Source organism: Xenopus laevis, chromosome 7S (genome assembly GCF_017654675.1).
Source record: "Xenopus laevis strain J_2021 chromosome 7S, Xenopus_laevis_v10.1, whole genome shotgun sequence".
Taxonomy (NCBI): Eukaryota; Metazoa; Chordata; class Amphibia; order Anura; family Pipidae; genus Xenopus; species Xenopus laevis.
Window position 1 is genome coordinate 78,360,540 of NC_054384.1, and position 13,363 is coordinate 78,373,902.

Genomic DNA, 13,363 nt, shown 5'->3' on the forward strand with positions numbered 1-13,363 from the left:
TTCTTTTCCCATTTGGATCTTCTAAAATTTTAGTTAAACATTAAATAAGTCCAATAAACTGGTTTTGCCTCCAATAAGGATTAATTATCCCTTAGCTGGGATCGTGAACAAGGTACTGTTTTATTATTACAGCGAAAAAGGAAATCAGCTTTAAAGATTTGAATTATCTGAATAAAATGGACTCTATAGGACATGGCCTTCCCATAAGTTTGAGCTTTCTGTATAATTGGTTTCTGGATAACGGATCCCATACCTGTACTATCATAACATTTGTATGAGGCACCACATTATCCAATGCATACATATGGCACACAGCATGGAACTAAATGTGCAAATTTTGCAGAGATATGATATTCCTTGTATTAAAGAGTAGACGTGCCCTATTGTTCAACATCTGGTTCTGCCACATACACGTAAGACTGCCAAGACACACTTCAAAAAAGAGCAGCATATTGCAGGGTAGATGTTCCCATCCAATCCTAGTTTGCTTCTAGTGATGGGAATCTCTTTCCCACGTTCTCCCATCTCATATTAAAGCTTGTCTCTATTGTCTAACACACTCTCCACCTGCTCCACTGGGAGCAGGGTATTATCCTCAGGCAATTCACAGTCAATTTACCATGCTGTAATAGATGCCTGCTCTATTGTCTGTCTCAATGCATGTATTGGCTTAACGAGTGTGGGAAAGTCTAGCAGGTTTGGGACTCATGCATTTATATGCGCATTTTGGGTATAAATACAGGCTCACTGGCTCCACAGCCCAGATCGTCTCCAGCTCAGCACTAGCACCCTGTGCACTCAACTCTTACACACTTTGGATAATGGCTCCTACCAACATTTCTCTGGATACTTTCTCCTCGAAAGAAAAAAACAAAGTAAGTATTACTTCAATGTACATTAAATCTCCTGGCTATTAGAAGGGACCCTCTTACAGCCATGGAATAATGCAGATGGTATAATACTACACTGACTTAAATGTTGCACTGCTAATGTTCTTGTTTTTTTCTTTATAGCTGAGAAAGCCTATTGTGGAAAAGATGCGCAGAGACAGGATTAATAACAGCATCGAGCAGCTGAAGCTTCTCCTGGGGAAAGAATTTCACGAGCAGGAACCCAATGTCAAACTAGAGAAGGCTGATATCCTTGAGAAGGCAGTGAGCTACCTGCAACAGCAAACAAGTAAGTATCCTATGTTTTACCTTACTCTCCAGAACCTGCACCAGTAATGCATAGCTTTACATAGTTTCATAATTCCATCCTCTATTACCTATAAAAAAACATAACATAGTTTTTTAATCATGCCTTATAAGTGGTGGACATTGATCAGTCCAATATGATTTGTAGTTATAATTAGGAGTTTCACGTTTTTTACAGTGTTAGAGTTAGAAACTTGTGCTGGGAATATGCTTCTAACCGATCGTGATGTTTTTCCCTCCAGGTCAGTCTCCCAATTTGGCAAAACTGGAACAAGATTACAAGCAAGGGTTCTCATGCTGTTTAAAAGAAGCCGTGCAGTTCCTGTGCTATTACCCAGAAAATGGAGAAACCCAGATGAAACTGCTTAATCACCTGCAAGCACCCCAAAGGCTCTCAGTTGCCCCTCACACCTATATCCCCAGTGTTTCTGACTCCAAACAAGTAGCTCTGGCGAGCACAACCAACAAAATATGGCGTCCCTGGTGAACTCCAATGGACTATTGAATCCCAGAGGGAAAAATGACTTGAAGTCACATATTCCTCTAGCAGTAAGGAACACTTTCCTAATAGTCTACCTGGATATGCTTGGATGTTGTCAATCAACTCAAAAAAAAAAACCTGATTCTGACAAGCATGCGCGTTATCCTATGGGATGCTTAGTAACTCCTATGAAGAAGTTCATTTACTTGTACCTTGCTCAAGGGTTTAAAGAGCGTTTTATCATTGTTGATAATGTAGTATCATTTATAATGTTTTTTTTAACATTTTATTTTATCTTCTATGAAGTATAATAGTTCTATAATACTTATAGATATATATATTGTACAATGGGGTGATAGTACATTCATGTGCCATATGTATTGTGTTATATACGGCAGTGCACCAGGATGGTGAAATCCCAACCCCCATTTCAGCTAGTTACTTCAGTGAAGTTGCCTTTGTAGCATATGTATTGTATAATATTTATATTAGGGCTATATTTTAGAAAATGAGAGAATTAGGCAAAGTTTTGCCAACGGTTTTATTTTTTTTAAACTGTACATTTGGATTTCTCTACCTGCAAAACAGGACCCTATTCTAATAGAATGTTGTTATGTGTATGTATAAAAGGATATTCTAATCCACAGCATATCATTCTTTAAGGAATGAAGACTAGTATTTCTAAAGAGGAAAAAGTGCTTTCATTTGTGTAGATGGCAACTTCCCATCTGGCAGCTATATGCTACATATTCTGTGTAACTTCTGTGAAGTTAATAGTGAGTAACCTCAATAACAGGTTCAAGGGAAATTATCTTTAAGAGCAGACTTTTATTAGAGAGTATCTTTAATGAAGTCAGAATAAAGATTCATGTATCTTTTATAAAGATGTGCTTCTATCTCTTTGCATGTTTATTTCTTGTTAAAGAAATGCCTGTTCTATGTGATCCTACAACTTTTTGTTGTAAAAAAAAAACAAGTGTATGAAATATTTTGATTCATCTGGTAGCTGCGCCTGTGGTTATATTGAGTAAATCGTCCTTGTGGGACGGACATTGTTTATGTTTAACATGTACTTCTGTACAATTTATATATTGCACTGAATTTGTTTTCTTTTTAAAGGAATATTGCACAAGGTTGAAATAAAATAATTCTTCTACAGTATACAATATTTCTTATGGCTTTTCTTTATTGATAGCAATTATAATAATTCTATACTAATTTGTGTCACCAATGTTGTTGTATCTGTGTGGCTAAAGGTCCCAGGCTTTTGGTGACATACAGTTTCTGGCATTCATTGGCTCCTATAGGATTCTGGGAGTTGTAGTATAAAAACAGCTGCTGGGAAAGGGGCAAGCTGCAGCTTATACAGTACATCCCTGGTGTATACACACACAAATATGAATAATGTAATAATGTTGTATATTATAACAAAAACATCTCGGCATTAGTCTCTTGTGGCTGTAGACCACCAAAATAATTTGATATAGACATATCAGCGATGCAATATAATCATAGCTAGACCTTCAATATTTACCAGTGTACATATATTATTTATTTAAAATGCAAGAATATATTCTGTTAGGATAGCTGAGTGTCAACAATCGATGGGTCAGACATCTTTCAGATATTCCCAACCAGGGGTGTAATGGAGGGCACCCTCTATAATCAAGCCAAGGTACATTGGTATAATTAATGCAACCATCACATTTGACCACGCCATTTATTGCCACACCCCCTAATTACCACGTCCATTTTACAAAAGGTTATAAAAGGTTGGACACATTTCTGGGAGTTTTTGGTCCATTTTTACGTGCTAATGAAGCTTTAATTGCCATTTAAGATAAGTTTCAGTTCTCCCAAGAGACTGCGCGCTGACCTGTCAAAATCGGCACTCTCTGCTGAAAACAGGACAATTGGGAGGTATGGTTAAAGCAGGGTATCTGTCACTGTGGGATATAGAGTTGGTTCATTAAATAGCCCTTAGTGGCCCTCCGGGCTCTTGACACACTAAAAAATGAAAGGGACACTTCTGTACTGCAAACCACATTTCTTACTGGACTACAAATCCCAACATACTTATTATCAAGGTTAAGGCATGCTGGGAGCTGTAGTCCAATGACAGCAGAGTATTCTTAAAGCAAAAGTGCACAATAAAACTTTTCTCCTACTTCTCCACAGCCAGTGGCTGCATTAATTCTCTAATGAGGATCTGTGTATATCTGGCTCCATGATGTTTGTGCCAGCAGTTGAAGTTGGAAGAACTAAAGCTGGCCATAGACGCAACGATTCGATCTTACGAATCGTGGATTCATACGATTTTCGGACCATGTGTGGAGAGTCCCGACATTTTTCGTCCGGCAGAGAACGGTCGTTTGGTCGATCGGACAGGTTCGAAAATTTCTGTCGCCTGCCGATAATATCTCTGCATGTATTGCCGATCATATGATTTTCAGTGGGAGACACTAGCTTTGTCAGACATAACTATCGTATAATTGCTGTCAGAGGTAGTACATTGGCTAATCTGTTCTTTTACTACTTTATTTGATCGGAATGGTAAGACTTTGATCTGAATGGTTAGTGGTGGGTCGGGAGATGGGAAAGTCTGATCGTACGTTGATTCGTACGATTGGATCTTTGCGTCTATGGCCAGCTTAAAGTGATACTAACACCAGTAGTATCACTTTAATGCATTTCTTTTTTTAAAAATAAACTACTGTTATCCCCAACCGGATTACGGGCTCTATTAGCCCACACCTTTGGTTGGGAATAACATTTTTACCCAACAGGTGCCCTTTAACATTAAATAAACCCAATATGATTGTTTTGTCTCTCATATGGATTCAAGCGGCTTAGTCACCATCAAGTACAGTTGAACTCGATGGACATGTGTCTTTTTTCAACCTTACTTACTATGTAACAAAGCACTACTTTATTATATTTATTATAACAGAGAAAAAAGGAATTAGTTTATAAAAAAATTTAATTCTTGCATATATGGGAGATGGTTCTTCATAATGTGGAGCTTTCTGCATAATGGGTTTCTGCTGGATAACAGAACCAATAAGTGTATTTAGGTTTATCAGCCGCTACAGATTAGTAGGGCAGATTTTATACATATGTGGACTGTCTGTTCCCAGAGAGATTCAATATATTCTGGTGTATTAAAAGTTTTGTACCCAGAGGACTATGCTTTGTTTCTATCTGTTGGTATTTCATATGAACATGATCTCTGTGTAGAAAAGTGCATACCCAAATATCTGAACCTTAGGCAGGGATATAAAAGTCAAAAAGAGATTGTATTCTTTTGTATTAACTCCCTACAACACATAATTCCTTCATGACACAAGGCTTCTCATTAACATAACCCATGCAAAGCATATTCAAATGTATGCGCATAGCATGGCGGGATATCAAATATGGCGGCCAGTGGAGGGAGAGGTAGGAGTGGGAACAGCATGGATAAAAGCATCACCTTGCCACCTGACGAGATTTTCCGTAATCTGGAGAATGCCAAGCGCTTTGCCATTGATATAGGTACGTGCTGTTACTGTGTGTTCAGAATGGGTCATTGACACAATGTGACCCGGAGACCATCATTTACATCCAGGCAGGCACTTGGGGCAAGTTAGCTTATTGCTTCTTCACCTTGCACTGCACGCCGGGTATTGTAGTTTTCGCTGATTTCTCATCTTCGTGGAAGCTTAGTTGGAAGGAGGTTTATAAACTACATGTCCCGCAATGCTCCATGGAAGATACGGATGCTGGGAGTCGTAGTTAATATAAGGGACTCTGCGGTTTAATTGAAGCATTTTTTTCGTTGCAGGAGACTACAACTCCCATAGTGCTCCTGGGGTCCTTACTGATGGGGACGAGAAGTAGAAAGTAAACAATTTCGCTGCGATAGTTCGTGCAGAACGCGGTGCTGTCAGTGTGGGTTTATTGCTGCGTGGGGCAATTTTCCAGCTCATTTAATGGCATTGCTTGGAGACATCTATTGTGATAGTATTGTGTGTGGAATAAAGTCAGGGGGGGGGGGCGAGAATTCAGGCCAATTAGCTCTCCTCGCCGATCTGGTCTAAATAAGAAACAATTGTGCTGCAAGCAACTGGGAGATTCCACTGTCTGTCCTGTCTCGGCGTATAAAATCGGTTATTTACACTTGCATTGGAATAGTTCACCTGGCCAAGTCAGTAATACAGGCCCATGGTGAAATAATAAAGAACAACACATGGAGTCAGACTGAATGATTGCACATTCCAGGCCAGTGCTATGGGCAGCTGCCTTTGACTTTTGTTGCTACTCTAATATTGACCTCTGATATTATGTTAGCAAAAGAGATGACTGAGACCGGTAGGGTGAACCATATCTGGGTTAAAATATTCGAGTATTTACCGTGTCGCTTGTTTACACGTTTGTTGTATGAGTAAGTAGTACAGTTGGGATTGTACAAAGAGAAATGTCCTTGCAGGGACACTAATGCAGCTGGTTGTCACCTTGTTGAAGCAAACACTGACTGGGATCAGAGCGGGTATAATCTAGTTTAATTTAGTAGCCACTGCCTTCAAGTTAATCTTTATAACCTATTTGTTGTTTTATTTAAAGCAGAGTGTCTACTCAAGGCATGTCCAAAGTCCGGCCCTGGGGCCAATCGCTTCCCGTTTCAAATTTACACCAGCCTTCAGCCTTCATCATGAAATTAATAATAATGTGGCCTGCCAGCACAGTGCGATCAGGAATCGCGTAGCCATAGCAGTAATATTTGGGCACATTAGTGAAATGATCTGCCACTTGGGGGCAAATTCACTAACCGGCGAAAATTCGCCAGGGCTGGCTTTGCGCACATCGTAACACTTCGCCAGGCGTAAATTCATCTGGACAACGCTAATTCACGAAGTTCCGATGTTGCGCACAGGGTACTGAACGCTGGCGAAATTACGTCAGCGAAATTACGCTCAGCAGTTTGAAGTTACGCTAGTGTTGGCTAATTAGCATGCGGCGTGCAGTTAAAGTACAATAGACGTATATGCTGCAGCAAATACATTACACTACACAAGGCCAGGGAACCTTAATAAAATTATATAAAGTTGTTATAATGCCCTATACATGTGCCCACAGTATAGTTTAGGTGTCATATGTTAGCAAATGTAGGGGGGAAGGAGGGTAGCCCAAAAAAAAAATTACGATCTTTTTCAGTCCCTTTGGGACTTAGAAAATGTTTCAACTTTTTTTTGAGGAACTCCTATTTACTCTATTGTACTTCCCTGGTTTGAGGTGGCGAAGGCAAGTCTGGCGATAGAGGTAATGGTCAGTAAAATCAAAAACGTAGTGAATTTGCGTAGTAAAGCTCTTTCACCAGACCGAAAATTTGCTTGGTGTTTGAGTGCGAAGTTGCGCAAGAATCTATCTCCTTGGCGAAATTACGCCAGCGACGAAGTGCCGAAATGACGTCACGATAATTTTCGCCAGCGTTAGCCACTTCGCCCTTTAGTAAATTTCCCCCTTGGTCTATACTGCTGCCTGTGTGCTGACGGTGTTAGCAATAGACATGTACTGGCACTTAGTGTTGCAATGCTGAAGGTGTTACTGACACGTAGTGACTCACTGCTCTCACATAGTTTTTTAGGGCTGAAGGTGCAATAGATGTACTAACGTGCCAGTTCAGTAAACGAAAGAAGTATGCGAAAACAGCGCGTCTCTATGTGCCAGTACGTGTCTATTGCTAACACCTTCAGCACACAGGCAGCAGTACAGACCAAGTGGCAGATCATTTCACGTGCCCAAATATTACTGCTACGCAATTCCTTGTTTAAATGATTTTAATGGTTCGAAGAATGTCATTCTGAATGGTCGGCCCCCACACATTTTCACCTCACCAAATCTGACCCTCGGTGCAAAAAGTTTGGACACCCCTGGTCTACTCTGTGTGGTCCTCCAGCTTTTTCTGTACTGAAACTCCCATCACCCCTACCAATAACTTGTGACTTTAAGGGACGCTGAAAATTAAAGTTGACTACCTTGAACAATGCAGTACTCGGAAATAACAACATATTATAGCTGCATATTGGGCAACCCTGATTTAGGTTTATTTAGATTCAGCAAGACAATGAAAGACGTCACTGCTTGTTATGAAAATGGCTGTTAGTTCCAGTTGTAGCTGTTACAAACCATGAATAAACACAGTATGGACTGCAAGACATTACAATTCTTTTTCCATTGGCTATTTTTTATTGAGTTGCATAACAGCCAGAAGAGTTTAAAGGGAAACAGGCTTCATTAGAATCAATCTGCTGCTTGAGTTATTCGAAGACATGTTTGCATATGCGCATGCACTTTCCCACATCTCCTCCTGTATTCACTATCTAATATTTAGTTTGAGCATTTAAACTCTTCAGACTTTTTTGTTCCAAATGCCTATCTGCTGTCGTGCATTTGCTCAGGGTCCCTGTTGGCATATTACTTTGTAGGCAGCATATACACTTTGTACACCCACAAAATCTCATACTAATGGGGTTTCCATCTGGACTTCCCAGAATATCTATGATCGCGAATACACTTGCCTCTGCATGTCAAGCACGTACTTTGGGCAATGACTCAGGCTTTTCTTTGTATGGAGTTGACAGAACTGTAAAAGTGTATACTGTATCTTGTTTGTACAGCAAATTTTATGCTCCTTATATCTTTCTTAAGTGAGATTTTTTAGATGTGTATTTAACCAAATAACAGCTCTGAAAATGGAGAACATGTTTGCCTTTTGTTTTTGCTTTACTTAAAGGAATGTCGCGGGTCCAATGGTCCCCATATGTTTTACACTCAAGCAAGCATTTGTAAGCAAAGGTCTGCCATGTGTTTTTTGGTGGCGGTGTGGTGTCCTATAAATTATTTTGCAATGTGGTAATGGGAAAATCGGTACTATTTTGACTGCTGTTGTTTATGGCCAAGGTCAGAATACTGTATGTCATATGCCAGCCTGTGTGCAGGCACACACGGCTGATTTTTGCATGAAAATGCAAAGTTGCCAAAGTCATCCACGTGTGTATACACCTAAACTGTCCAAACCATTCCGGGCTCAGGCAGTAGAAGGGGCTAGTGATGGGCGAATTTGCGCGATTCGCCGCCAGTGAATAAATTCGGGAAATGCCCGCGAAAATTCGTGGCAAAAATTCGCCGGCGTCAAAAATTTTTTTTTAAAAAAACAGGTGCCGGCGTCAAAAATGGGCGCCAGCGTCAAAAATGAGACGCCGGCGCCGTTTCGCGAACTTTTCGCGATTTTGCGAAATTTTAGGCGAAACGGCGGTAATTTGCCCATCACTAGAGGGGGCTAATGCCCACTTAGTGGCTGATTTTGGACTGCTTATACAAAGGCCGATTTTCCTGAGAAAGGAAGAGATGCATTTGGGGACTTTGCAAATCAGCCAGGAGCAAAGTCTTTATGATTAGAAGGGCAGTGTGCAAAATAAGAGTGAAATCTGCACAGTGAAAGGAGACGTACTCATAGTAAACTTTGTCAAGGCCATTAAAGTGTTTGTGCAAATTATGCTGCAACCCTTGCATATGCATATTTTTAAATAGCACTTCCATTGCTTTTATGTAAGAGATTATACCATGGGGCTTATGCTTAGTGTTGGTTTTGAGCATATCAGATTTATATAGATTTCTAGACATCCCAATTGTTCACATTCTGACTGTATTAGAGGGGGTGCTGCCATACAGCATGGACATTTCTGTGTATTCTTCAATACTAACTAAATATATCTCCTTTCGGAATTTTACCTGCTACTTTTTTTTAGAGCAGTTGTGAATCAATTGTGATTACCTGACTACTTGAAAATCACCTAAGTTGCATGTTGTTCAGATATAATGCATCTGGGACTGGCTACAGCTGGTGAGAAGAATCTTGTTTCTTGTCTCTTGAGAACAAAGTATAAGTGAACGTCAGAGGCTCTTGTACTAATGTAGAAAGCCCTTGCTACTTTTGTTACCTATTACTTGTAACAATTCTGCAAATGGTGGACATGTGCTTGCAAGTACAGGATCTGTTATCGGGAAACCCGTTATCCAGAAAGCTCCGAATTACTGAAAGTCTTTCTCCCATAGACTTCATTGTAATCAAATAATAAATCCAATTTTTTTAAAAAATAATTTCCTTTTTCTATGTAGTTGATCCAAACTAAGATATAATTAATCCTTATTGGAAACAAAACCAACTTATTGGGTTTATTTAATGTTTACATGATTTACTAGTAGATTTAAAGCATACATTTTTTTTTATTATCTTGACCTACTGTCAGGTACATATGTCGGTTAGTCACATTGCTATTTGTGTGGCTGCCTGTTCCAGTTTAAGCATTGCTGCACTCACCTGAGGGTATAAATGTCGACTGAAGCTGAAAATAATCAAATGCAGATCTGTGCAGTTAGTGTACCTACCAGAGATTTAAGAAGTGTAAGAATGCAATCAAATAAACAGTTTGCACCAAGTCCAACCAATCAAATGTTTGCTTTTACATTTGCCCAGCAAATGCTGGCTTCCGATTGGTCACTGTGGTTTTACCAGACCTGGTGCAAACAATATTTAATCCCTGACCCATAGGTTAAAAGTGAAGAAACCCTGTTATAAGGCCATATTTACAAGTTTTTTAACTTTAAAATGTAAACTATGCATAAGTGACTCCTAATGTGTTCTATGATGAGCAGTATGTTTAATGTGTCTTTACAGGTGGGTCTCTAACAAAGTTGGCTTATTATTCTACTGTCCAGCATAAAGTAGCCAAAGTAAGGTCATTTGATCACACAGGAAAGGTAAGAAATTCATTTTTATCACACTTATTCTTTTTTCCACATAAATGCTTCCTTTAGTATAATTAACCCTCAATATTCGACTAGGAATTAAATATCGAAGTCGAAGGATTTAGCGCAGATATTTAGATCGAACGATCGAAGGATAATTCCTTCGATCGAACGATTAAATCCTTCGAATCGAAGGATTTAAATCCAACGATCGAAGGAATATCCTTCGATCAAAAAAAGTTAGCCAAGCCTATGGGGACCTTCCCCATAGGCTAACATTGACTTCGGTAGCTATTAGATGGCGAACTAGGGGGTCGAAGTTTTTTTTAAAGAGACAGTACTTCGACTATCGAATGGTTGAATAGTCGAACGATTTTTAGTTCGAATCATTCGATTCGAAGTCGTAGTCGAAGGTCGAAGTAGCCCAAAAAAAACTTTGAAATTCGAAGTTTTTTAACTTCGAATCCTTCACTCGAAGTTAGGGAATCGGCCCCTTACTGTAACAGGAAGAAGTGAGGAAGCAAAAGGCAGAACTCTGTCTGTTAATTGGCTCATGTGACCTTACATGTGGTTTGTATGTGTGCACAGTGAATCTTACGATCTCAGGGGGCGGCCCTTATTTTTTAAAATGGCAATTTTCTATTTATGATTACCCAATGGCACATACTACTAAAAAAGTATATTATTATGATAATGGTTCATTTACATGAAGCAGGGTTTTACACATGAGCTGTTTTACTCAGTATCTTTTAATAGAGACCTACATTGTTTGGGGGGTATAGTGAGGGAGCTCAGCTTCCACTTGTAGTAGTTTCTGATTGGACTGACAGCATATCCAATAGAAGGATGGCCAATTGGTCAGATGCAAATGTCTATAGGCAGTGTGACAAGGCATCGGACTGATCAGAAGTTGAAGCTACATTTGATTGTGAAATAAATCTAAATTTAAGTATGGTATTAAAAATCTGGCTGGCAAGTTATATAGAAAGGAGACATTTCCAATTGTACTGTAGGTTAGGGTTACCAGCTCTTTTTGCAGTAGCAGGCCTCCTGACTAAAAAGTAGGGACAGACCGAATCCACTATTTTGTATTCAGCCGAACCCCCGAATATTTCACGAAAGATTCGGCCGAATCAAATAAGAATTTGCATATGCAAATTATAGGCAGGAAGGGGGAAATCATTTTTTACTTCCTTGTTTCCTTGTCCTGTGACCCTGTAAACTGTTCTAAATTGATACATTTAGTTCATAAATCTCTTATGTTTGCCATGCTGAGCAGAATCCCTGGGTTTCATTACAGGCAGCTTTTAGAATTGATACAATAGTTGCTAATATTCCAGAGATGCTGCTGAAAAAGTATCAACTTTATGTTGCAAAATTGTAACTTGTCTGCACTTGAATTACTGAGATACCAGATTCAAACACCATAGACAGGAACTTTCAACTTAAAACTGTAAAAACTGTAAAAAATGGAATGTAATTGAAAAAAAAGGTCTTTATTTCTGGGGATCAATCTGAAAACAACTGAACTGAAAAAAAAAATAATTGCCGAACAATCCTTCAAATTGTTAATATTATGCAGAGTGATATTTTGAAACAATTTATTGTGTTTTTTAAATTATTTAGCTTCTTGTTTAGCAACTTTCCAGTTTGGAATTTCAGCAGCTACCTGGTTGCTAGGGTCTAAATTAGCAGGCAGTGCTTTGAAGGAGAGTCTGGAATATGAATAGGAGAGGGCCTGAATAGAAAGATAAGTAATAACATGTAACAATAAAACTGGAGCTTTACAAGCAATATTTTTTGTCTGCTGTGGTCAATGACCCCAATTTGAAAGCTGGAAAAAAAAAAAAAAAAGGCAGCAAATAATTACACAACTATACCAAATAAGACTGAAGACTAATTAAAAAATTGCTCAGAATCTTCTTACTATTTTAGCATTTAAATGGGGGTCATCAACCCCAGCAGGCAAAAAAAAAAACTAATGGTCAGTGTGGTTGCAGTTTTATTGTCATTACTCTTTTATCACGCTCCTCTGCTATTCATATTATGTCACTCAGACAACTGCCTGGTTGCTAGGGTAAATAAGACCATCAAATCCAGATAGCTGCTGAAATACCAAACTGGAGAGCTGCTTAAAAAAAAAAAAAGCTAAATAACTGGAAAACCACAAAACCACCAGCTGCAAATTGCCTCGGAATATCAATGTCTAAATCATACAAAATGTTATTTTTAAAGGTGAACCTCCTCTTTAAAGTAAAGATGTAGGTTAGAAATGTTGTATATTATGTTTTGGGCTTCTGTACTAGCCCAAGGCAACCACAGCTCTTTAGCAGTAAAGATCTGTCTCTCCAAGGATGCCCCAGTAGCTCCCCATCTTCTTTTCTGCTGATTCACTGCACATGCTCTATGCTGCTGTCACTTACTGAGCTTAGGGACCCACTCGCAATATACAGTACACATAGAATAGAAATGTCACAATATAAGGCTGATTAGTAATTAATACAGATAATTACTACATGGCAGCTCAGAAACCAGTGCAATTAGCATCAGAATTTAATAATCAGCCTCGTAGCATCTGCTTATATTATAGACCTCATTTTCTGCTTGATAATTTGCAATAACCCCTAAACAGCTGCTTAGAGCCCACTGAGCATGTAAGTGTCACAGACACTTTTCAAGATGGTGACCCCCTGTGACAAGTTTGTAGTCCTTTATCAGTGGTGTAACTACTGGGGGAGCGAGGGGTGCGATTGGGCCAGGGCCCTGCACCCCCTTGGGGCCCCCGTCAGCTAGCACGCAAAGTTTTCTGGGCGGTTCCGGGCATACGGCTGGTGCATTAGGCTGGTGCAATACGTTGAGTATATAAAATAAGGCATTTTTTACCATATTCATTTCTAGG

General features: G+C 39.3%; 2 protein-coding genes across 2 annotated transcripts in view; both read left to right on the plus strand.

Moving 5' to 3' along the window:
- The first annotated feature begins 809 nt into the window (after nt 1–809).
- hes5.1.S (hes family bHLH transcription factor 5 S homeolog) lies at nt 810–2,838 on the plus strand. The gene is given in 3 exon segments (NM_001095627.2): nt 810–875; nt 1,014–1,179; nt 1,439–2,838. Coding segments are annotated over 3 exon segments (465 nt in total). The 5' UTR covers nt 810–821; the 3' UTR covers nt 1,684–2,838.
- Nucleotides 2,839–5,055: 2,217 nt separating this feature from the next.
- The window catches only part of pank4.S (pantothenate kinase 4 S homeolog), a 36,802-nt gene continuing 28,494 nt past the window's right edge, over nt 5,056–13,363 (plus strand). Inside the window, exons 1-2 of the mRNA XM_018227850.2 lie at nt 5,056–5,211; nt 10,394–10,476. Of these exons, the coding sequence (XP_018083339.1) occupies nt 5,094–5,211; nt 10,394–10,476 (201 nt within the window). The 5' untranslated portion in view covers nt 5,056–5,093. The remainder of the gene's footprint in view (nt 5,212–10,393; nt 10,477–13,363) is intronic.